Genomic DNA, 26,090 nt, shown 5'->3' with positions numbered 1-26,090 from the left:
CTACAAAAAGACTTAGATAGCCACACAATAATAATGGGGATTTCAATACTCCACTATGGTGTAAGACAGATCATCAAATCAGAAAATGAACAAAGAAATTCTGGACTTAAATTTGACAGTTGACCAATTGGACCTAATAGACATCTACAGAATAGTCCACCCAACAATCACAGAATAAACATTCTTCTCATCTGCACACGGGACATACTCTAAGATCAAACATATGTTTGGCCATAAAGGAAGTCTCAATAAATTCAAAAAGCTTGAAATCATTCCAAGCATACTCTTGTTCCACAGTGGAATAAAAATAGAAGTCAATACCAAGAAGACCCAATTACTTGGAAATTAAATAACTTGTTCCTGAATGATTTGGGGATAAACCATAAAATTAAGGCAGAAATCAAAAAATTCTTTGACATTAATGAGAACATAGAAACAACATATGAAAATCTATAGGATGCAGCAAAAACAGTATTAAGAGGAAAATTTACAGTGCTAAATGCCTACATCAAGAAGTTAGAAAGACCTCAAATTAGCAAGCTAAAGTTGTACCTAGAGGAACTAGAAAACAAGAACTAACTCCAAAGCAAGAAGAAAAGATATAACTAAAACCAGAGCAGAACTGAATGAAACTGAAACTCAAACAATCCATACCAAGGATCAATAAAAAAAGGTTGGTTATTTGAAAGGATATACAAGATCTATAAATTGATACCTAGATCAACAAAGAAAAAACAGAGAAGACCCAAATAACCACAGAGATGACAAATGTGACATTACAACTGATCCCCCAAAAATATAAAAGAACCTCAGAGACTACTATGAACACTTCTATGCCCACAAATTAGAAAATCTAGAGAAAATGGATGGATTCCTAGAAATACACAACCTCCCAAGAATGAATCAGGAAGAAACTGACACTTGAACAAATAACGAGTTCTGAAATTGAATCAGTAATTTAAAAAAAAGAAAACCTACCAACCAAAAAAAGCCATGGACCAGACAGATTCAGAGCTAAATTCTATCAGATGGATAAAGAAGAAAGAGCCGGTACCAATCAATCTTACTATTACAAAAAAAAAAAAAAAAAATCAAGGAGGAGAGACTCCTCCTTAAATCATGCTACAAAGCAAGCATCACCTTGATACCAAAATCTGGCAAAGACGCAATGAAAAAAGAAAACTACATAGAAGCAAAAATTCTCAACAAAATACTAGCAAACTGAATCCAGCAGCACATCAAATAGTTAATTCGCCAAAATCAAGTAGGCTTCATTCCTGGGATGCAAAGTTGGTTCAACATATGCAAATCAGTAAATGTGATTCGACACATAAACAGAATTTAAAACAAGGACCATATGATCATCTCAATAGTCAAAGAAAAAGGTTTTTTATATAATCCAACTTCCCTTCATGATAAAAACCTTCAACAAGCTAAACATTGAAAGAATATACCTCAAAATAATAAGAGTAATCTAAGAAAAACCCACAGCCAATATCATACTGAATGAGCAAAAGCTGGACGCATTCCCCTTGAGATCTAGAACAAGACAAGGATGCCCACTCTCACCATTCCTATTCAACATAGTACCGGAAGGCTTAGCCAGAGAAATCAGGCAAGAGGAATAAATAAAAGGCATGCAAATAGGAAAAGAAGAATTCAAACTATCTCTCTTCACTGATGATATAATTCTATTCCTAGAAAACCCTAAAGACTCCAACAAAAGGCTCCTAGAACTGATAAATGACTTCAATAAAGTTTCAGGATAACAAAATCATATAAAAAAAATCAGTAGCAAGCCGGGCGCGGTGGCTCAAGCCTGTAATCCCAGCACTTTGGGAGGCCGAGACGGGCGGATCACAAGGTCAGGAGATAGAGACCATCCTGGCTAACACCGCGAAACCCCGTCTCTACTAAAAACACAAAAAATTTGCCGGGCGAGGTGGCGGCGCCTGTGGTCCCAGCTACTCGGGAGGCTGAGGCAGGAGAATGGCGGGAACCCGGGAGGCGGAGCTTGCAGTGAGTTGAGATCCGGCCACTGCACTCCAGCCTGGGCGACAGAGCGAGACTCCGTCTCAAAAAAAAAAAAAAAAAAAAATCAGTAGCATTTCTATACACCAGTAACATTCAAGCTGAGAACCAAATCAAGAATGTAATCCCATTTACAATAGCTGCAAAAAAAATAAAATGCCTAGGAATACATCCAGCCAAGGAGATGAAAGATCTTTACAAGGATAAATACAAAACACTGTTAAAAGAAATCACAGTTGACACAAACAAATGGAAAAATATTAGATTCTCATGGATTAGAATAATCAACATCGTTCAAATGGCCATACTACCTGAAGCAATCTACAGATTCAATGCTATTCCTATCAAACTACCAAAGTCATTCTTCACATAACTAGAAAAAACTATTCTAAAATTCATACATAACCAAAAAAACAGCCCAAATAGCCAAAGCAATCCTAAGCAAAAAGAACAAACCCAGAGGCACATTACCTGACTTCAAACTATACTACAAGGCTATAGTAACCAAAACAGCGTCGTACTGGTACAAAAACAAAGACTAAAGGAATAGGATAGAGAACACAGAAATAAAGCCATACACCTACAACTATGTGATGTTCAGCAAAGTCAAGAAAAGTAAACAATGGGGAAAGAACTCCCTATTAAATAAATGGTGCTGAGAAAACTCGCTATACATGTGCAGAAGAATGAAACTGCACTCCTTCCTATCACGATATACAAAAATTAACTCAAGATGAATTAAAGATTTAAATGTAAGATCTCAAACTATAAAAATCCTAGAAGAAAACCCAGAAAATACCTTCTTGACATTGGCCTTGGCAAGGAATTTATAGCTAAGTCCTCAAAAGCAACTAAAAAAAAACAAAAATTGACAAGTGGGACCTAATTAAACTAAAGAGCTTCTGCACAGCAAAAGAAACTATCAGCAGAGTAAACAGACAATATACAGAACGGGAAAAAAAAATCACAAATTATTCATCTGACAAAGATCTAATAACCCAAATCTATAAGAAACTTAAATCAACAAGCAAAAAACAAATGACCTGACTAAAAAGTGGGCAAAGGACGTGAACAGACACTTCTCTAAAGAAGGCATACAAGCAGCCAACAAGCATATGAAAAAAATCTCTTATCACTAATAGTTAGAGAAATGCAAATCAAACCACAATGAACCCAAGCATGGTGGCTCATGCTTGTAATCCCACCACTTTGAGAGGCTGAGGTGGGCAGATCACCTGAGGTCAGGAGTTCAAGACCAGCCTGGCCAACATGGTAAAACCTCATCTCTACTAAAAATATAAAAATGAGCCAGGCATGGTGACACGTGTCTGTAGTCCCAGCTACTTGAGAGGCTGAGGCAGCAGAATCACTTGAACCCAGGAGGAGGAGTTTGCAGTGAGCTGAGATCAGGCCACTGTACTCCAGCCTGGGCAACAGAGCAAGATTCTGTCTCAAAGAACAACAACAACAAAAATGAGGTATCATCTCACACCAATCAGAATGGCTATTACTAAAAACTTGAAAAATAACAGATGCTGGTGGGGCTGTAGAGAAAAAGGAATGCATATACACTGTTGATGGTAATGTAAATTAGTTTATATCCACTGTGGAAAGCAGGGTGGAGAGTTCTCAAAGAACTAAAAGTAGAACTACTGCTCAACCCAGCAATCCCATTACTGGGTATATACCCAAAGGAAAACAAATCATTCTACCAAGACACATGTACCCAGATATTCATCGCAGCACTACTGACAATAGTAAAGACATGGAATCAATCTAGATGCCCATCACTGGTGGACTGGATAAAGAAAATATGGTACATGTATACCACGGAATAGTATGCAGCCATAAAAAGAATGAAATGATGCCCTTTGCAGCAGCATGGATGCAGCTGGAGGCCATTACCCTCACCTAACTAACACAGAAACAGAAAATCAAATACCACATGTTCTCACTTGTGAATGGAAGCTAAACGTTGGATATACAGACATAAAGATAGGAAAAACAAGCCAGGCATAGTAGCTCATGCCCGTAATCCCAACTCTTCGGGAGGCTGAAGTGGCAGAACTGCTTGAGCCCAGGAGTCTGAGACCAGCCTGGGCAACATGGAAAGACCCCATCTCTACAAAAACTAAAATAATTAGCTAGCTAGGTGTCATGGCTAGTGCCTGTAGTCCCAGCTACGTCAGAGGCTGAGGCAGGAGGATCACTTGAGCCCAAGAGGTCGAGGCTATAGTAAGTTGCGTTCTCACCACTGCACTCCAGCCCGGGCACCAGAGTGAGAAATTGTCCAAAAAAAAAAAAAAAAAAAAAAAACAACAAACAATGGTGACTACAAGAGAGGGGAGGCAAGGAAGATGACAAGGGCTGAAAAACTACCTATTGAGTGCTAGGCTTGTCACTACCTGAGTGACAGGTTCAGTCATGCCCCAAACCTCAGCATCATGCAACATACCCTTGTAACAAACCTGCACATGTAACCCTTGGATCTAGAAGAAAAACTGGGGGAAAAAAGACAGTAAATAAATAAGGAATAAATACTTGTCCTTGTCCTTGAGAGAATAAGAAAAAAAACAGAAGAGGGAATTAATGAAGATAAAAGCTGAAAATTAAGTAGAAAAAAAATAAATAAGAAAGAATAAATAAATTGAAAACACGGTTCTATGTAGCAACCAAAAACAGGTAAGTGCTTATTAACCTGATTAATATATAGAGGAGAAAACACAAAAACAGACAAGATCAAGTCCAAGAAAAAACACATGACTACAGATGAGGAGATACTTTTAAATTATAAAGTAAGAGGATATTACATGCTCAACTAAATATTTGGCAACAAATTTGAAAATTTAGAAGAAATAGATAATTTCCTAGCAAAACACAAACGACCAAAATTGACCCAAAAACGTTTGAATAGCTTACCACAGAACACATCAGAAAGGTGATTAAGGGTCTACCCATTGAAAAATGGCACCAAGATCAGATGGCTTCACAGATAAGTTTTATCTTACCTTTAAAGGATACATTATTTATTTATTTATTTGTTTGTTTGTTTGTTTGTTTATTTTGAGACAGAGTCTCTGTCGCCCAGGCTGGAGTGCAGTGGTGAGATCTCATCTCACTGCAACCTCCGCCTCCCAAGTTCAAGTGATTCTCCTCCCTCAGCCTCTCAAGTAGCTGGGATTACAGGCACCCACCACCACGCCCAGCTAATTTTTGTATTTTTAGTAGAGAAAGGGTTTCACCACGTTGGTCAGACTGGTCTTGAACTCCTGACCTCAGGTGGTCTGACCGCCTCAGCCTCCCAAAGTGCTGGGATTACAGGTACCTGCCACCACGCCCAGTCAGGATATACAATTTCTAACGGTAATTAAAGTATTCCAGGCAAGAGAAAAAGAAGGAACATTCTGCAGTATATTTTACATAGCCACCATAACTTTAATCCTTAAACTTGTTTTTTTTTTAAAGATGGAGTCTTGCTCTGCAGCCCAAGTTGCAGTTCAGCTGCACAATCATAGCTCACTGCAGCCTCCAACTCCTGGGCTCAAGTGATCCTCCTGCCTCAGCCTCTCAAGTAGTTGGGACTATAGGCACACATTAGCATGCCCTGTTAATTTTAATTTTAATTTTTTTTTTTTTTTTTGTAGAGACAAAGTCCTGATATGTTGTCCAGGCTGGTCCCGAGCTCCTGGCCTCAAGCAATCCTTCTAACTCAGCCTCTCAAAGTGTTGGGATTGCAGGCGTGAGCCACCACACCTGGCCTCAATCCTTAAACTTGAAGAAAAGAGCACTAAGAAAAACATGACTCTAATCTCGGGAATATTGAAGCAAGATTCTAAACAAAATATTGACAATAGAATACAGCAATGTATCAAAATAATAATATACTATTATCAGCAGGGTGTATTTCAATGTAAGAGTAGTTCAAAACCAGAAAATCTATCAATGTAATTTATTGTATCAAAAATTTAAATGAAAAAATCCCACATGATCAACAGATGTAGAAAAAGCATTAGATAAAACACAGCTACCCTTCCTTCTTTTAAAAAATATTGGCTGGGCACAGTGGCTCACACCTGTAATCCCAGCTCTTTGGGAGGCCGAGGCAGGAGAATTGCTTCAAGTCAGGAGATCAAGACCATCCTAGCAGCAAAGCAAGACACTGTCTAAATAAATAAATATTTTAAAATCTCTACATAAATGTGAAAACTACTTAAGTATAATAGACTATTTAACAAACACCAACAGCAAATATGAAGGAACACAGAAAATATTTCCATTTAAAATCAGTTTTAGGCAAGAGTAACCCATCAGCACAATTTTTATTTAACTCTGAATTTCTAGCAAATGCAATAAGAAAATGAAATAACTGATATGACTAAGGAAAAGAACAGATAAAACTAAAATAAAATTTACAAGAACAAGAGAATTTGGTAATATAGCCAGATATAAGATATTTTTTAAAATCAACAATCTTTTCCTACTCTAGCAAAAAGCACTTAGGAACAGAAAGGGGAAAAATATTCCATTCATTACGGGGTGGTTGGGGGAGAGAGGGAATGTTGTTAATTCTTTTTCTTTTTTTATTCTTTTTTTTGGTGGTGGGGTAGAGACAAGATTTCACCATGTTGTCCAGGATGGTCTCAAACTCCTAAGCTCAAGCAATATGCCCACCTTAGCATCCCAAAGTGCCAGGATTATAGGCATGAGCCACTGTACCCAGCAGAAAAGCTGTTAATTCTTGAGGAATAAATGCATCAAGAAAGGCATAGAGCAGATAGGAAGAAAAAGATAAATCTAATTGAAACACATATGATGTGAACAGATGGAAAGAAATACCATTTCTTAGATAAAAGGAGCCATATAATTTAAAAATTGAAATATATACTTAAGGCAATTCTCATTAGAATTCCACTAGTATTTGAGAAAGGTAGGTGAATATAAGTGATCTTAAAATCTGTGTGTATGAACAAGTGACAACAAATAGCCAAGAATTTTTTTTCTTTTGATACAGAGTCTCACTCTGTTTCCCTGGGCTGCAGAGCAGTGGCACAATCCTGGCTCACTACAACCTCCGCCTCCTGGGTTCAAGTGATTCTCCTGCCTCAGCCTCACGAGTAGCTGGGATTACAGGCGTGTGCCACCACGCCTGGCTAATTTTTGTATTTTTAGTAGAGATGGGGTTTCACTATGTTAGCCAGGCTGGTCTCGAACTCCTGACCTCAAGTGATCCGCCCGCCTCAGCCTCCCAAAGCGCTGGGATTACAGTGTAAGCCGCCGTGCCCAGCCCCAGAAAAATGTTTTTTAAAGCCTAATGTAATCAAATCTGTATGATTTGGGTACATGAATAGACAAATAGAAGAAACAGAATAGAGAATCCGTAAGTAGATCCCAGCATATAAAACATTTAATAGCTGCAAAGAGATCACAGGGTAAAATAGGGATAATTTAATATATTATTCCAATACAACTGGTTACCTATCTTCAAGAAAACTATCTTAACCAAGACTCGAAATTCAGAAGCTATGTAAGAGTCATATTTGGATATAAAAATGCAAACAATTACATGGAAATATATTCCATCAACAAAGTCAATATAGGTTGGGCGCAGTGGCTAATGTCTGTAATCCCAGCACTTTGGGAGGCTGAGACGGGCAGATCACTTGAGGTCAGTAGTTCAAGACCAGCCTGGCCAACGTAGTGAAACACTGTCTCTACTAAAAAAATAATTAAAAAGAAAAACAAACAAAGTCAATATAAACATATTTGGGAAAGATATCTGTAACAACGATGATAAACAAAGGGCTAAAATCTAAAATATACAAAGAGGTCTTAGAAATTAAGAAAAATATAAATAACCCATAGGAAAATGTGCAGATGATATGAATAAGGAACAAATTTAATTGGACAAAAAATTGAGATAATACTGAAACTCACTAGTAGCCAAGAAACTGCATCCATTAGGTTGTCAAAATTACAAAAGAACCATAACACCTACTGCTGATAGGGATACGAAGAAAATAATAATCTCACATATTATATACAAAAGCAAACAGTGTAGTACAACAGCCTGTTTTTGTAAATCAATATGGTGACATCTATTAACATAAATATATGTTTCAACATTCATATATACCTATATACCTCTACCTACATCTATATCTAAACTGAAAGCAACAGTACATAAGGGTGTATACAAAATCATGTTGATTTCAGCATTGAATGTAATGGCAGAAACGTGCAAAGAAAGTAAATGTTCACTAATAGGGGAATGGCTAAATAAATCATTGTGCATTGATGAAATATTTTACAACATTATAAAAGAATAAGAGCTACATCAATAGACTGTGATACATTTCTATGACATATGGCAGAATGAAAAAGCAAGATATATTAAAGTATATATAATATTCTATTTCTGTAAAACAAACAATGAACAACAAAGCATTCCAAAATTTGTGTGTATGTGTGTGTGTATCTATGCACATGGAGAAAAATGTGAAAAGATACATACTGTTTTGGTAATACAAAGGGATAGTGTGGAAAGGTAGAACTAGGAGCTGAAGGAAAAAAGGGAAAAGAAAGGACCACTACCAAAAAAAAAAAAAATCCAGTAATCATATTTATGATTTACACACGTATATGAATGTATCTATAAACCAAGTTAAATTTAGAAAAGATACAGTAAACACCTCAATATACAATATGATCTCTGCTTATTAAGAAAAAAAAGGTAATAAGCAAAATTATCTCTTGGTGCTTGGATTAGGGATGGATGATGTTTCTTCCTTATGTGTCCCTGTGTTTTCCATAATGAGAATTGTTACTTTCATAATGAAATAGAACCAACAAATGTTACTTTTAAAACATTACACTGAATAATTGAGCTCATTTTGGAAAATCAAGGGAGGAAAACAGGGTTAAATACCCCTTTCCCTTAGGAGCTGTTCAAGTAAGAAATACATGAAATCAGGATCCATTATCCCTCACGCAGCTGAAAGTTACTCACCTAAGGCAAGAGACTAAGTGGCTATTTCAAGGAGCTATTTGAAGCAGAAAATTGGGTCCATTTTCCCCTACCTAACACTTTAATGACTTAAGTAAATCAGAAAGCCATTTACACCACTCTCAATTATCCAAGAATCTGCTGGGCTCTTTATTTCCTGTTCCCTTCCTCTGGCTTGCGGCCATTTCACTGCTCAAGAACATCTCCAGAACCGGGGTCAGGGAAGGAGAAAAGAGATGAAATTAATTCAGTCGATTTAGCTTCTCATTAGCAACTCTAATAAAAGGTTTGATAAGCAAGGTGGTCACAATTCACGGTTAAAATGAGGGTTCCAGGACTCTTGATAATTTCATTTAAATAAACCTGCCTTCAGAGAAACGCTATTTGCCTGCAATATACTTTAATAGATTTGATGCTTGCTATTTTTATGAAAGTCCGAACTTGTAATAGTGGGTATTTTTCTCTCCTCACTTTAATTTGCACTTTAGGGGGAAGAACCCATAAAAACATAAGAACAATGCCCTTCAATGTGAAGAACCATATGCTCAGTGGAGCAGTAGGCTCACAAAGCAAAGATTCTTCAGAGAAAGGAAGCTGTCTGGCCCCTAGCATGCTCTCAAGAGAAATTTTAGCCGGGCAGCAACCTTCCAAGGGAGCATGCCTTGGCCATACATCCGCTACTGGAAGGATTTGCTAAAAAGGATTTGACAGGGCTTGACAAAAACCAGGTCTCGACACACAGTATTTCCCTGTTTCAGTAGGCCCTCACAGACCTTTATCCCTTTGGGAAGTGCAGAGACAAAATGGTACAGTTCCAAGGTATTCACAGCAATGCATTATCAGTCTTGTTAGCAAACAGACAAAAACACTCTGAAGAGCAACAGAGCAAAAGTCAATTTTCTCTTACTTGAAGACGACGATAGCTCCCCGACATGGAGGGCAGGCCAGGAGAAAGATCTGCAATTGAAGAATTAAGAATGGTTAGCAAGAAAAAATGCCAGACAGACTGAGACAATGTTACTTGAACAATAACAAAAAGTAACCAAAACTCTAACACAATAATGTAACAGAAAAAATTTTAAAGGCAACAGGTACGTGTTTGTGCTTGCATGCATGCATGTGTGTGTGTGTGTGCACATGAGAAAGGGAGAAGGAGGGTGAGAAGACTCAGTATTTCAATGCTTCAGTTTCAAGATGACACAAGTAGTCAGTCTTAAACTTAACCCAGGGCAGGTAAAAATAGATTCTGAGCATGGAACATGCACACACATGCCATCTGGTTTGCCTCCCATGGGAGAAGGTAGGTTTATCAATACTCAACATTGCCAAATTTAGCAAATAAAAATACAGGATGCCCAGTTACATTCTAATTGAAGATAAACAAGGAATAGTTTTAGTATAAATTTGTCCTGTATTTATTTTAGCTGGCAACCCTATCAAACTGCCACTCCCAGGTTCCAAGCCTCCCTTTGATTGATTCTTTTATTTCTAAACATGCCTAGGTGGTTTTACTCTTCCATTCTCCTCCCAGGTAAAACCAAACAAAAAGAACCTTGTCCTAATAGACAAATCAGTTCCCTGATACCTGGTGTGACATAGGTCCAGATTACAGCCTTTGGAACCCTGCAGCTGTGGCAGTTTGACCTTCCCCCATGCAGTGGTGCTCAACCATCAAGAGGAACAAAAAAGTCCTATGCAGAGCTTGTAAAACATACAAATTCCTGGGTTCCCCCATTAAGAATTCTGATTCCCCAAGCATGGGACTCCAGGAATCCTCATGTTTCACAAATGTCCCAGGAGATTGAATCACTCCTGGTAGCCTGAGATCCTGAATTTTTGCCCTTGGACTGAACTACTACAGGAGTCAAAAACATTCAGCAGAACTGAGGATTGACAAAGGAATGAAACTCATGTTTGTGGAGTTTCTTCGCCTGTAGTGACTGAATGGTGTGGTTTAGAAATCGTTGACATGTGTCCCTATATTGCTGAGAGCTCTTATTAATACAGGATATCTGTATTATGGACTTGTTGGCTTTGTCACTTGTATGTTCTTTAGTATGTGGTTCTTCTGTTCTCTCAGAGCCCATATTTAGAAGAAAAGGGTATTACAAGAAAAATCACTATAAGGAAAGACGCCTGCATGAATCCCTGCCAATAAGAAGAGGAAGAATAATGAAAATAAGAAAGGGACTTAAAAAGAACAGAGTCAGGAGACCATCACCTGCATGATACCTCATCAAAGGAAATACGTATCAAGAAGGTGCCTTTTCCCTTGATCAATTTCATTAAAAATACAAAGCCCATGATAATTACAGGTCCACAATCTTTTGTTGGCAATCCCAAAATCCAAAAAGCTCTAAAAACTGAAAGTTTTCTTCAAAGCTAATGTTACAGCAAAATACAACTTGAATTGAGGTGAGACGATTTATAGACTGTTTCTTCCACTTATGGTGAATATTCATGTTTCCCATAAAAATAATAATGTATTTAATTGTGGGGTGCTGCCTCAAACCCCACTGGGAGTGTATGTAAAAGACTCTACATGCACTGTATGGCCTTTCTGAAATCCAAAAAATTCTGATTTCTGAAATATATCTGATCTTAATGGTTTTAGATAAGGATTACAGACTTGAAATTTCAATTATCCAAACACTGACTTATCCCCACTCCCCATCCCACCCCTCAGGAGCAGTCCAAGAAATAAACAAAGCTAATATTCTTTACCCTTGATCCAGCAGTAAAGTTACTCACCTTAGGTAAGGGACCAAGTTGGAGGCTGCACATAGTTACCCAGCATCAGGCCCATCAAAGTCTACACTCAGAAGCTACAGTACACAGAGAAGAGGCAGGGGCCCCAACCACCTTAGAAAGGTCCTCAATACTTCTGGAGTCACCAGAGTCATGCCAGCAGCCTTCCTGAGCTTCTGGAATACCCAAGACACTTCCAACATGCTAAACAGAGAAGTAAAAATGCAACACTGGGCACCACAGTTAAATCTTACTTTTCTATACCCACAGACAAGAGGAGGCAAGCAGATTTTAGGGCACAGATTTCCCTTACAAGTCCATTTGGCTGGTTCTGATCCACAATTTCCCTAGGCTAGAAGCTCAGAAAACTACCAAAGAGAACAAGCCTCCAGTTTCAACCCAGTTGGTTGTCCTGTTATCCTCCATCAGTCATGGATCTAACTTCAGTTCTTTCATCTTTTCTGTCTTGCCTATTTCTATCACCAGCATAGCAGTATAGAGCGTATCTTTTTTTTTTTTTTTTTTTTTTTTTTTTTTTTTTTTGAGACAGTCTCACTCTGTTATCCAGGCTGGAGTGCAGTGGTGCAATCATAGCTCACTGCACCCTCCAACTCCTGGGCTGAAGCAATTCTCCTGCTTTAGCCTCTCGAGTAGCTGGGACTACAGGTGTGCACCACCATACCCGGCTAACTTTTTTTATTTTTTTATTTTTTATTTTTTGTGGAGACAGCGTCTCACTATGTTGCCCTGGCTGGTCTCGAACTCCTGTCCTCAAGCAATCCTCCTGCCTCAGCTTACCAAAGTGCTGGGATTACAGGTGTATCACTGTGCCTGGCCTCTAGGGTCCTTTTTCAAATCTGCTGATTTGATATAACTAAATGTATCTGATTGAAAGATTACTTATTACATTACCTTCCACCTCCTATGATGGTACACAGTTATCTGGGGATTCCTGATTATTTATATTCCATTTCCAGTAAACTCATTGCCTCCTTTAGCAACTTCTCAGATTTATGATACTGAACCTCTTCACCCTGTCATGCTAGAGTCACATTCATATTCAACGTTAGCCAACAGAGCCACATGGAACTAACATTTTAATTCAGAGGTGCAAGGGCCCCCAGCCTTGGCCTGAATACCCCTGCTTTCTTCTTTGCTTGGCTTCCAACTGCCTGAAAATTTTGGTGCCATGCATTTTTAGACTAGGAGGTAAAAAGCTAAACTATCACTTTGGCTGCAAATAGAATAGGAAGAGATGAGACTTAGAAGTTCAAACAAGGATGGTACAAAGATGAGAATGTATCTGAGCATACCCCAGTACCAACATGGCACTTTGCATTCACACTGAAATCTGCCCATATCAGCACCTGAAACAAAAGGCATGAGCAGGTAGCATACAGAGAAGTGCTACAGAGCACTTCCACTTTGCCATCGCCTGGGAGGCAGGCAGGACCATGTTATTAAACCCCATTTCAGAGGTGAGGAAACAGAGGGAAAAAGGTTCTGACAAGCTTTCTGACGAAAACCCAGGTCCCCTAACTCCCAGTTCAATGCACTTTCCACTTCACACCTGACACAGACCAGGGCTCATGGGAGCTCCTTTTCTTTAGACTCTAGCCCTAGCCCTTGACCACATGGCACACAGGGAGTCACCCCAACAGCCCCACACCTGTGCCATCAGCCAACTCATAAGATCTACTCTCTACAGTGTGAGACATCTCAAAACACAAACTCAACTGGACAGCAAATTGCGTTTTCATAGGTGAGTTTCAGAGTCCCAAAGACAGGTTCATTATAGCTTCTGCCTGCCTCATCCCCAGGTCTGATGGGCACTTGTAATCCTTATAAAACTGAGGTCTTTTTTGGCTGGTTTTCCCAGAAAAATCCACAGGTTCCATTCAAAACCACACACTCTCTCAGCTTCCTCAGGAAAGATCCCTGTACTAACCTTTAGTTCTTTCCTAAGCATCCAATCTAGGCACCAGCTGTTATCCCAGTTCATCCTCTACCTGTGAATCTCTCTGGTTCCAGGTTCCCACCTTCCCTACCCAACCTCTCAGTCAACACCTGGCCTGCTTCCCATTCCTGTTCCCCCAGTCATATCAGCCCCAAGTTCACTGCCACCATTGTTCAGCCTCCCATCCACTTCTTCTCCACCCCTGTGTTACATTCAACAATCCCCATTTTCATAACTCTTAAAGAAGACAGCTTTTGTACACTGGAGCAAGTGTTAGTACTATGAGAAATATAATTGGAAAGGAGGGCCATTGACCACAGGCCATCCTAAATGAGAGGCTAGCCAGGGTAAGCAATGAAGGGATATGGGCAAACTAAATGAAAGGGAAACAGAGAGTGAGAGAGGTACAGGAGAGTCGTGTTTGGCCTAGCACACAACCTCCCCAAGCTTCAGTTCTCCTGTCACCACCTCCTGTGATGGCACACAGCTATCTGGGGATCGCTGAGGCCAAGTGCTTATGACTGTTACCCACCATAAGGAAGATTAACTCCCTGGGCTGCCCAAAGTTGGTCCTATGACTCTATCCACTTCATACCCTCAGGCCCTCATCATCTCTTCCAGGATCACTGCAATAATCTCCTTACTGGTCTCCTGCCTCCAGGCACACTGCTGTAAGAGGGATCTATCTAAAAGGTCCCTCTGATCTGCCATTGTAAATGCTTCCACGGCTTGCCACTACCTACTGAAAAAGCTCAAGGTTCTTAGGATGGCAGACAAAGCCTTCTTTGCTCTGGATCCTGCCTACCTCTCCAGCATGACAGCCTCGTGAGTTATGTCAAGCTGTACCCTGAACATATTCATGTCAATGACTACACTTCTACTATCTCATTTTCCAATACCTCCATTTTATTCAATTATATGGATATGCAATAATTTACTCAACCAATATCCTCTGGTTGCACATGTAAATTACATCTAAATTTTCAGCTCCTTTACTATTTCCTTAGCCCACATTGGTAGAAGACAGTCTACATCTTTGAAGGGAATATCCATTTGAAGGTTTTTTGACCCATAATGCTAAACTGCCCTCCAGAAAAATTATTTAAATTGCTATTCCCTCCAGCAATATACGAGGATCTGTTTTCTGCTGCAACCTGACAAACAGGTCACTATCATTTGGTAATTATCACGTGTTTAAAAGGCAAAACATACATACACAATTTGCATGCCTTAGATTACCAGAAATGTTAAACTATTTTCTAACAGGTGTATTGGCCAGCCATATTTCTTCTTTTGGGATGTGACCATCTGTGCACTTTGACTATTTTTCAGCTGGTGTGTTCTTTTCAATTGAGTTGTAAAGAGCTATTTATATATTAATGACAGCTAATACAGATTGTTTGAAATTTATTGCAAAAAATTTTCCCGGGCTGTCATTGTTGCAGCTGTTTATGGTAGGTTTTTATTTATGGAAGCTTTTTAAATCTTTATGTAATCAGATGTATTTGTCATTCCCTTTATGGCTTCTGTCTTAGATATTATGCTTTGAAAATCTTTTATAACAATGGGATTAGAGCATCACCTATTGTTTTCTTAATATTTTCATAATTTTAATTTTTAAATTTAAATCACCCACATCAAGAAATTGTGCCTTTGCTAATCCTATTCCCTCTTCAAGATGGTTTTTCCAACTTTCCTCTTGTGGCTCTTATCTACCCTTCAAATGCAAAATTAAACATTATTTTCTCCAGGAAAGCTTCCCTTACACTCCACGGTTAAATGCCAATTCTGGGTCATCTCATTATCTCCCTTGATTTGCCTATTTCTAGATTTTACTATTTTTGTCAGTCTAAGGAGTTTATAAAGAAGCTTCCCTCAAGAATTTAAATAAAAGGGATATAAGAGTGTGCCTACTAAGAGTTAAGCTTTAAAATCCCAGACTTGAAAGACCAGATTGTAACCTGCTTGAAATAAACCCAAAGAAAGAATGGGGTTGACCAACCACTGAGGTATAAAATAAGGAGAGTTGCAAACATGTATTTGGTAATGTCCACAACCAAGCAGTGTCTACATCCAAGCCCATAAATATGTTTTCTAGTCCCATTGGCAAATTCATCCCTACTAAGAAGATGGGAGGAGGACAGTCAGCAATGCCAAGTGGTTAAGAGTATAGGCTTTAGAGTTAAGACAGACTTGGTGTAAATGACGAGTTGATGGGTGCTGACGAGTTGATGGGTGCAGCACACCAACATGGCACAAGTATACATATGTAACAAACCTGCACGTTGTGCACATGTACCCTAGAACTTAAAGTATAATAAAAATGAAAAAAAAAAAAAAAAAAAGACAGACTTGGATCCACATGGTGGGTCTGCCACTCACCAGCACTCTGGCCTTGGGCAAGAGATTAGAGGAATTTTCACCTGTAAAATAGGGATAAAAATAGTGCCTATGTCTCACAAGGTTTGGGAGAGGACAAAATGAAACAAAGCAAGAAAAGCATTTGGCACAGTGCCTAGCACATAGCTAGCACTCAATACATAATAGCCATAATTATCCTGATTTCAATAGAAAATTCATCCCTACTATGCACCACATCAGCAACAAATCATATTAAATTTTCAATTCCTCTAACTTCGCTTGTTTTAATTCCACGTTTGCAATAACAACGTTCTGACATATTACTCAGTTTCCCTTGTCCAGCTGCCTACAGAGAATACTTAACCCTTTAGGCTCAGTTCCCTTACCTGTCAAGAGGATTACAATAGTATTATTTCATAGGGTAACTGTAAAATTTAAATGCTTAAGGTACCTAGTTCAAGTGCCTGACACACCGTAAGGAATAAAATAAGCATGAGCTATTGATAGTATCATCCTTATTGGATGCCCAAATTGTATAATCTCCATGGAATCATGAAAAAACATCAGATAAACCCAAATCAGGGGCATTCTACAGAGTAAACTGAACAGTACTCTTCAAAATAGTCAAGGTTGTGAAGGCAAAGACTAAGGAACTACCACACATTAGAGAAGACTAAAGAGAGATAATATCTAAATGCAATTAAGGATCCTAGATAGATCCTGCAACAGAAAAGGGACACCTGTGAAAAAAAAAACTGGTAAAACCCAAATAAAGACTATAGTTAAGTTCATGTTGCATTGTATAAATGATAATTTTTCAGTTTTAATAATTTTACCATAGTTATGTAAAATGTTAACATTAGGGGAAGTTGGGTGAAGGATATACAGGAATTCTCTGTAATATCTTTACAACTCCTCTGTAGGTCAAAAGTCATTTCAAACTAATACAAAGTTTTAAAAGGTACTATAATCTAATCCATTAGCCTCTCTTCACAACCCAGAGTTATCCCCGATCCCCCACCTTTCTCAGCCCCACATGTATTCAGTTCCCAAATCTTGTCTTGACACTCAGACCTTTTCTTTCTTTTTTTTTTTTTTTTTTTTCCAGACAGTGTCTTGGTTTGTCACCCAGTCTGGAGTGCATTGGTGTGATCATGGCTCACTGCAGCCTCAAACTCCTAGGCTCAAGCAATCCTCTCACCTCAGCCTCCTGCCTAGTTAGGACTATAGGCATGTGCCACCACACCTAGTTATTTTTATTTTTTGCACATATGGGGTCTCATTTTGTTACCCAGATTAGTCTCGGACTCCTGGCTTCAAGTGATCCTCCCACCTCAGCCTCCCAAAGCACTAGGATTACTAGTGTGAGCCACAGCACCCAGCCCAACCTTTTCAATATATCTGAAATCCACCCTCACTATCTTTTCCTAGTTCGGTCCCTATCATTTTCTTAAACTACTACAGCAGTTTCCTATCTGATCTCCAAGTATCCGGTGTTTTTCCTTCATCACTCTAATTCAGGGGTGTCCAATCTTTTGGCTTCCCTGAGCCACACTGGAAGAAGAATAATTCTCTTGGTCTACACATAAAATACACTAACACTAACGATAGCTGATGAGCTTTAAAAAATAATCGCAAAAAAATCTTATAATGTTTTAAGAAAGTTTATGAATTTGTGTTGGGCTGCGTTCAAAGCTGTCTTGGGCTGCATGCAGCCCGCAGGCTGGACAAGCTTGCTCTAATTTTATACAGTATTGTCAGGTTCCTATTCTTAAAATAGCATTCTGATCCTGTTACACTCCTCCTTGAAAGTTTTAAATGACAGATTCATCACAGTACTTATCAGAATCCCAGCTGACATTTTTTTTGTAGAAACTGACACGCTGATTTTAAAATTCATATGGAAATGCAAGGGACCCCAAATAGCCAATCCAACCTTGAAAAGAAAAAGTGGGAGGACTTACACAGCCTGATTTCAACTTATGATAAAGCAACAGTAACAAAGACAGTGTGGTACTAACCTAAGGAAAGACACAGAGACCAATAAAATAGAATTGAGAGCACTGAAATAAACCCTCAGAACTAATTTTTGACAAAGGCATCAAGACCATCCAATGGTAGAAAGAATAGTCTCTTCAACAAATGATGCTGGGACAACTGGTTATCCACATACAAAAGAATTAAGTTGGACCCCTACCTCATAACCCATATACAAAAATTCACTCAAAATCAAAGACCTAACTGTAAGAGCAAAAACTATAAAACTTGTAAAAGAAAGCATAGGGATAAATGTCATGACCTAGGATTTGGTAATAGACTCTAAGATGTAACCAAAAGCACAAGCAACAAAAGAAAAAATAAATATACTGTACTTCACCAAAATTAAAATATTTTATGCTTCAAATGACACTATTAAGAAAGTGAAAAGACAACCCAGGCTGGGCATGGTGGCTCACACCTGTAATCCCAGCACTTTGGGAGGTCGAGGCGGGCAGATAATTTGAGGTCAGGAGTTCGAGACCAGCCTGGCCCACATAGCAAAACTCTGTCTCTACTAAAAATAATTTTTAAAAAATAGCCAGGCATTGTGGCACATGACATGTCTGTAATCCTAGCTACTTGGGAGGCTGAGGCGGGGAGGTGCTTGAACCAGAGAGGCAGAGGTTGCAGTGAGCTGAGATCACACCACTGCACTCCAGCCTGGGCATCAGAGTGAGAATCTGTCTCCAAAAAAAAAAAAAAAAAAAAGGAAGGAGAGGGGAGAGGAGGGGAGGGGACCCAAAGAATGGGAGAAAAAAATCTGCAAATCATGTATCTAATAGGAGTCTAGTATCCAGAATAAATAGCTCTTAAGACTCAACAATAAAAACACAAGTAACAGATGGACAACTCGATGAAATCAGGAAAACAATGTATGATCAAAATGAAAAGTTAAATAAAAAGATAGAAACTGTAAACAACAGCCAAACAAATTCTGGAGCTGAGGAATACAATGACTGAACTAAAAACGGGAGACTTATCAAGCAGAAGAAAGAACCAGCAAATTTGAAGCACAGTTATTTAAAATTACCTCATCAGAAGAGAAAAAGAAAAAAAAAAAAGGATGAAAAGGAACGAAGAACCTTAGAGGGTCAAAAATACGCAATGGGGGAAAAGATGCTTGCTTCAGTAAATGATGTTGGGGAAACTGGATATCCACATGCAAAGTAATGAAATTAGACTCTTATCTTACACCACACACAAAAACCAACTCAAAATGGGCTTAAGACTTAAATGTAACATCTGAAACCATAAAACTCCTACAAGAAAACAGGAAAAACTTTTTGAAATTGGTCTTGGCAATGATTTTTTTAATATGACATCAAAAGCACATGCAAGAAAAGTGAAAAACAAACAAAAACAATTAGGACTACATCAACCTAAAAAGCTATACAGCAAATATTTGCAAACCACAAATTTGATGTCAATATTTAAAATATATAAAGAACTCATAAACTCAATAGCAGAAATACAAATAACCCAATTTAAAAATGGGCAAAGATCTGAATAGACATTTTTCCAAAGAAGGCATACAAATGGACAACAGGTATATGAAAAGGTGCTCAACATCACTAATCATTGGGGATATGCAAATGAAAACCACGGTGAGATCTCATGTCACCCTTGTCAGAATGGCTATTATAAAAAATGCAAAAGATGGCAATATTGGGGAGGGTGTGGAGAAAATAGAACCCTGGAAAACTGCTGATGGAGATTGATAGAGCCATTATCAAAAATAGTATAATTTCAAAAAAAAAAAAAGAAAAGACCTATTCTATGACACAGCAATCCCACTTCTGGATACTTATCCAAGAGTTGAAATCAAGATCTCAAAGGGATATCTGCACTTCTATATTCCTTGCACCATTATTCACAATAGCCAAGATATAGAAACAAGATAAATGTTAATCAATGGATGAATGAATAAAGAAAATGTGGTATATTATCCAACCTTTAAAAAGAAAGATATCCTATTATCATTTTCAGTAACACAGAAGGACCCAAAGGACATTATGTTAAGTGAAATGAGCCAGACACAGAAAGAAAAATATCTTATGATGTCACATAAATATGAAATGTAAATTAGTCAAACTAACAGAAGCTGAGTATAACATGATGGTTAGCTGGGGTTGGTGCTAGGAAAGTGAAATGTTAGTCAAAAAGTACAAAGTTTTAATTTTCCAAGACGAATAAATCCTGAATACCTAATGTATAGCAAGGTGACTATAGGTAAAAATACTGTACTGTATACTTAAAATTTGCTGTAAGAGTAGATCCTAAATATTTCCAACACACACACACACACACACACATAAATGATAACTCTATGAAGTAATGAATGTGTTAATTATGATGGTTTACATATATATATAATCATTAAGTTGAAACCTTAAATATATACATTAAAAATAGCCAAAGTATTAAAAAACTCAACAATAAAAAGACAAATAACCTTGAACAGACATCTCTCCAAAGAAAACATACAGGTACTCAACATGCACATGAAAAGATGTTCAACATCATTAGTCATCAGGGAAATGCACATCAAACCTACAATGAGATGACACTTCATTCCCACTAGCATGGCTAAAATAAAAAGTCTATCACAAGTATGCACGAGGATGTGGAGAAATTGGAACCCTTTTATACCATTGGTAGGGATGTAAAATGGTGCTGCCACTTTAGAAAAACAGTCTGACAGCTCCTTGAGAGGTTAAACATAGAGTTACAATATGACTCAGCAATTCCACTCCTATACCTGAGGGAAATGAAAACCTATGTCCAAGGGAAATAAAAACCTATGTCCACCTGAAAACTTACACACAGATGTTCACAGAAGTATTATCTCTAATAGCCAAAAGCCGGAAACAACCCAAATGCTCACCAACAGACAAATGGATAAATAAAATGTGGCATATCCTTAAAATGGAATATTAATTGGCCATAAAAATAAGTGAAGTACTGATACATGCCAAACATAGACGAATCTTAAAAACATACTAAATGAAAGAAGCCAGTGGAAAAAGGTCACATATTATAATTACTCGATTTATATGAAATGTACAGAATAGATAAAATCTATAGAAACAGAAAGTAGATCAACCATTGCTTAGGGCTGGTGAGTGGGGGAAAGGTAGGGAGGGGGGTGAGTTAAATGGTATGGAGTTACTTTTTGGATGATTAAAATGTTCTAAAATTGACTGTGGTGGTGGCTGCACATATATGTGAATATACTAAACAACATTCAATTGTACACTTTAAATGAATGAATTATATGGTATATGATTATAACCCAATAAAGCTGTTTAAAAAAACAAACTTTGGATAGCTCCTTATTGCTTGATAAATAAAAGTCCAAATTCCTTAACTGGGCATTCAACTCCCTCCCCTCCTACATCATCATTTGACCCCCAACCAGCATCATTGCTCACTACTCCCTTTTACATGCTTTTCTATCCAATTAAGATGAATTAGGCACCATTACCCATATACCCCTTGTGGTCTCCCATCTGTCTTTCCTCTCGCTACTCCTTCCCCTGAGATTCTCTCCTCCTGACTCATCTCCACATGTTAATATTCTACTTCTTTCACAAAGCCCAGTTCAAATGCTCCTTCCTATGCAAACCCCTCCCTGTTCTTCAACCCTCACATAGTAGGCACTCAGAAAACTACTGAGTGAATGAAGGTACGTAGTTCTCCTATACGATGGCTCTCGTTTTCAGAAGATAATCCTCCCAAAGCCACAACTTTACTTCTTTCTTCCTTTCTTGGTCACAGCAGCAGCTCACTGCTACAGCCCCCTTACCCTGAGGACAATCCCAAACTGGTACCTTGATGAAGAAAGTACTGACATTACATTATGCCAGGGCCGCCGAGTACAGTTGTGCAGGTTGTGCACTGCACAACCCTAGTGGCGCCATTCAATTATAGTCTATGTGAATGGCACCCTCTCCTAGGGTTGTGCAGTGCATAGCCATTCGTGGCGGCCCTGCTTGGAAACATTCCTAGTGTTTGGGAACAAAGCCAAAAAGAACACTCAAGGAGAGAATCACTATGTTGTCGCTATGAAGTAGGCAACTCAAAAATCTTGTCAACAAGGAAGAAACTCAAGAGAATAGCATGGTCATAGCACACAAACAGCATTTGCATGGAATTTAAAACAGGAACATCCAAGAGAAAAAATGTTACTGATGTTTCTCCAGCAGTAGAGAGAGAACAGTACACACATTCTGGTCACACTACAAACCTATGACAGATATGCAAAAGGTACAATTTTCCATGGACTACCAAAGCCTATATGGTCTCACTCATGAGATTTTTCAACTCCATTAGGTTCTGATTTTAGGTTATAAAACAATCTCTGTTTAATTTGGCTTCAGGTACCTTGATATCAGACAGGGCTGATACACACAAGTGTTCTCATCTCTATAAAGGTCTCTCTTTCATCGTCAATTGACTTATCAGCCTGGTAGTTTATTTATTAAGAAGTGTTTTGTAATGTTGGGGAGTGTGACTCAGTCCACTAGAAACCAACGGCCGTGGGTAAGCTGATAAAAATTAGGCTTTGAACCTACGAACCAAGTTGCAGAGTTAGGACCCGTGTCAACTCCACCAAGGCACAGACACCCTCAAGCTCAGCCAGAGCAGCCGGCCAACTAGCTGGCTAAGTCAAAACTGCAACCAGTAATTCAGGGCACTCCAAAATGGAGAGCCATAAAGGACTGGACATACTGGTAGTGACAACAGGTGAGCTGGTGATAGAGTTCAGGGGTGCCAGACATTGGGTTTGTTTCTTCTTTTTGTTCCCCACTCCAGCTCAGTTCAGCCTCCCACTTCCATATTTGCTCCACCTGGAATATTTCATTCCACTTCTTCTGTCTCCTCTAGAGATTTCCTGAATAACTCACAAAAATTAAGCATTCTTTTTCTGAACTCCATTTGTATTTGTTGGTACTATACACTAATCACTTATTAGTCTCATACTGTTGTTAGTAACAACAATAGCAGCAGTAGTTATTCCTTGTTGAGTGCTTACTAGATGCCTGGCACAACAGTCAATGTCTTACGTGTATTAGTTCACATACTCTTCATAGCAATCCTATTATGTAAGAGATTATTATTTTCCTCCTGTTTGCATACAAGGAAACTGAGCTACAGAAAGGTTAAACAAATTGCCTAAGGTTGCACAACTGACAAGTGAGTCAAAGAGTCAGGCCTGGAACCCAGAACTATCTGATTCCAGAGGTCATGTTTGTTGCCAATACTACCTTTTGTCTCCACCGTAAGGTAATTTGTCTTTTCTGGAGTTCCCTCTGCCCCAACTCCACACAGTGCCTAACACACCATCGGACATATAAAAGTCCTCCAGAACACATGCGTACATCGACCTCTGCTCCCTATCCATAGCTCAGCCCAGGATATAAGCTGGAATAGACAGGAAGACAGTGTAGTTAGCATGAAGGGGCTTGACTTTTCCAGGAGCCATAGGAGTCGTCCTCCTCTGACCCATTTAAGAGAGGATCCTGCTGCTCCTTGACCTCAATCCCAGAAAAATATTTAGAACAGGATGACCTGGTTACCTTGAAACTCGTCAAGAAAACTCTGAAGTAACACAGCCTAGGCCAACCCATGGGAGGAATGGATGATATCCAGTTCCCTGAAGCAAGAGGACCAATTGTGTCAGAGCCAAAGTCACATGGGACAGCTAATGTTTGCAGTGCTCCACCACCAATGAACTCTACGGTCAAAGTTGGGGTTTTTATGAGGGTGGGGGAGAGGTGTATTTTTTTAAAAGGAAGTATTTTTTACACCTCCTTAAGCCTCAGTTTTTTCATCGTTTAAAATAGAAATACGAATACCTACCATTTGCAGTGCTTCTAAGGCATAAAATGAGAATGTAATAAAAGCATCTATTTCCTGGTGCCTACATCAGTTAGTACTAGGTTCTGAGCACACAGTGATGCAGGACATAATTCCTGTCTGCAAGAAGCTCACAGTCTGGCTAACAAAGGTCTTCTAAGGCACCCTGTCAACCAATAATAAAGCTGGTTGTTGAGTTACCCTAACTCTCAGCAAGACATTTTATCAAAGGAAAATTTTGGTGGGAAAGAAGGTAAGACCTGTTGGCAAGAGTAAAGATTGTGGGTTATGTCTTTGCTTCCCTATCTTTGCTGCAAATCTCCCATCCACACCTTTATATTTAAAAATTGGGGAAGGGGACTCCATTAATCACTGTTTTAAAAAATGATGCACGTAGGCTGGGCGCAGTGGCTCACGCCTGTAATCCCAGCACTTTGGGAGGCCAAGGCGGGTGGATCACGAGGTGAAGAGATCAAGACCATCCTGGTCAACATGGTGAAACCCCGTCTCTACTAAAAATACAAAAAAATTAGCTGGGCATGGTAGCCCCACCTACTCGGGAGGCTGAGGCAGGAGAATCGCTTGAACCTGGGAGGCGGAAGTTGCAGTGAGCCGAGATGGCGCCATGGCACTCCAGCCCGTGCGACGGAGCAAGACTCCATCTCAAAAAAAAAAAAAAAAAAAAAAGCATGTAAACGCTGTTCTTTTCCTTCACAACACATATCACCATTTATCATTTATATTTAGCTATGTTTTGATTAAATGTTGATCTTCCCTGCTGACCATAAGCTCCTGGAGAGTTTGAGCTGTGTGATGGTCCTCACTGTAGGTTCAGAACTTAACACAGTGCCTGGAACACACGAGATGCTCATCAGGTACTTGCTGAATGAATAAATGAAACAAGATGTCTCTATACAATATGGATAGACTTGGTTACCTAAGCAAAAGCCATTTTAGAATATTCAAGCCTTGTTTATGCATGCAGTAATTCTCAAGATTTCCAAGAATCTGGTAATGGCAGTTTGTTTCTGGGGAGAAGAACTAGTGGATTAGGGGTCAGAGGTTGGAGGGAATCATATATGCTATTCTATTTCTTTAAAATTGTACGAATTTTTAAATAACAACCAAACATAAATATACCAGATACAATGGATTTGCTCTATTTGAAGCCCAAACAAACAAACAAAACCCAAGCCTTTCCATAGGAAAGCGAAATCTTGGAGGGAAGGGGAAGGACATTGTGCCCTTGTGTGACTAAAATCCTAAGAATCAGGGGTCCTTAAGAATGAGGTTGATTTATTACATGGAGTGATGGCTAAGATACTAAGGGGAAAAAGTACAAACGTTGTTGAATGATCCCATTTTTAAAATAAAAGTATAAAATGTTTAGCATATGCAGAGATAAAAATCAGAAGGAAAAACATGCTTACAGTGGATATGTCTGGGAGACTGACTTCTAGGGGACTCTTGTTTGCTATGTGTCATATTCCTATAATTTTCTGGGCTTGAATCATGAACATGTGTTGTTTTATGTTAGGAAAATACTATTAAAAGGCAATTTCACTAAAAATATAAGTATGGTGCCTAACTCTGCTAACCACCTGGGGCATGAGAAGGGAGTCAGCTGAAAGTTGGGGCAGTTTTGAAAACCTGGAAAGCACTGGCCAAACCATACTGGGGAATGAAGCTGCTGTTCCTCCACACACTGGAAAGATTTATTTTAATCCTCAAGCCACTGTTACAGTCCAGAAGCCAAGCCAGCTGAATAATTGGATTTTCTTTTTCTTTTTTTTCTTTTTTGAAAGAAAGTTACCTCTCTTTTGTATGCAATAGTAATGACAGGAGGGTCACAGTGAGCCTCTTTAAATTCTTAAGCTTTATTGCTTCTCTGTTCTAGGCAGGTAAAACTAAGGTACAGAAAAGTTGATTCTATTTACTTCACCTGGCTCAAACAGCTGAAACCAAGTTGTTTGGCTTTGCTGTAAAACTCAGCGGTTCTAAATCCTGAATGCACATTAGACTCACGTAGGCAGTTTATTGTTTCATAAAAGAAAAAAAAAATTTTCTGGGGCCTACTCCTCAAGATCCCTA

At 38.8% G+C, this 26,090-nt stretch overlaps 1 protein-coding gene across 9 annotated transcripts in view; it reads right to left on the bottom strand.

Moving 5' to 3' along the window:
- TMEM164 (transmembrane protein 164) overlaps window positions 1–26,090 on the bottom strand; it is a 339,420-nt gene that overhangs the window by 265,134 nt on the left and 48,196 nt on the right. For 8 of the 9 annotated variants that reach the window (XM_050776565.1, XM_050776571.1, XM_050776567.1 and 5 more), the window contains one exon: window positions 9,942–9,991. In XM_050776565.1, coding sequence (XP_050632522.1) covers window positions 9,942–9,991 — 50 coding nt within the window. Of the gene's footprint in view, window positions 1–9,941; window positions 9,992–11,785; window positions 20,493–26,090 lie in introns of those variants that run through there. The other variant, XM_050776570.1, reaches the window with a different exon arrangement.

This window comes from Macaca thibetana, chromosome X, assembly GCF_024542745.1.
Source record: "Macaca thibetana thibetana isolate TM-01 chromosome X, ASM2454274v1, whole genome shotgun sequence".
In the NCBI taxonomy this organism is placed as follows: domain Eukaryota; kingdom Metazoa; phylum Chordata; class Mammalia; order Primates; family Cercopithecidae; genus Macaca; species Macaca thibetana.
This window is presented reverse-complemented; position numbering and strand designations above follow the sequence as displayed.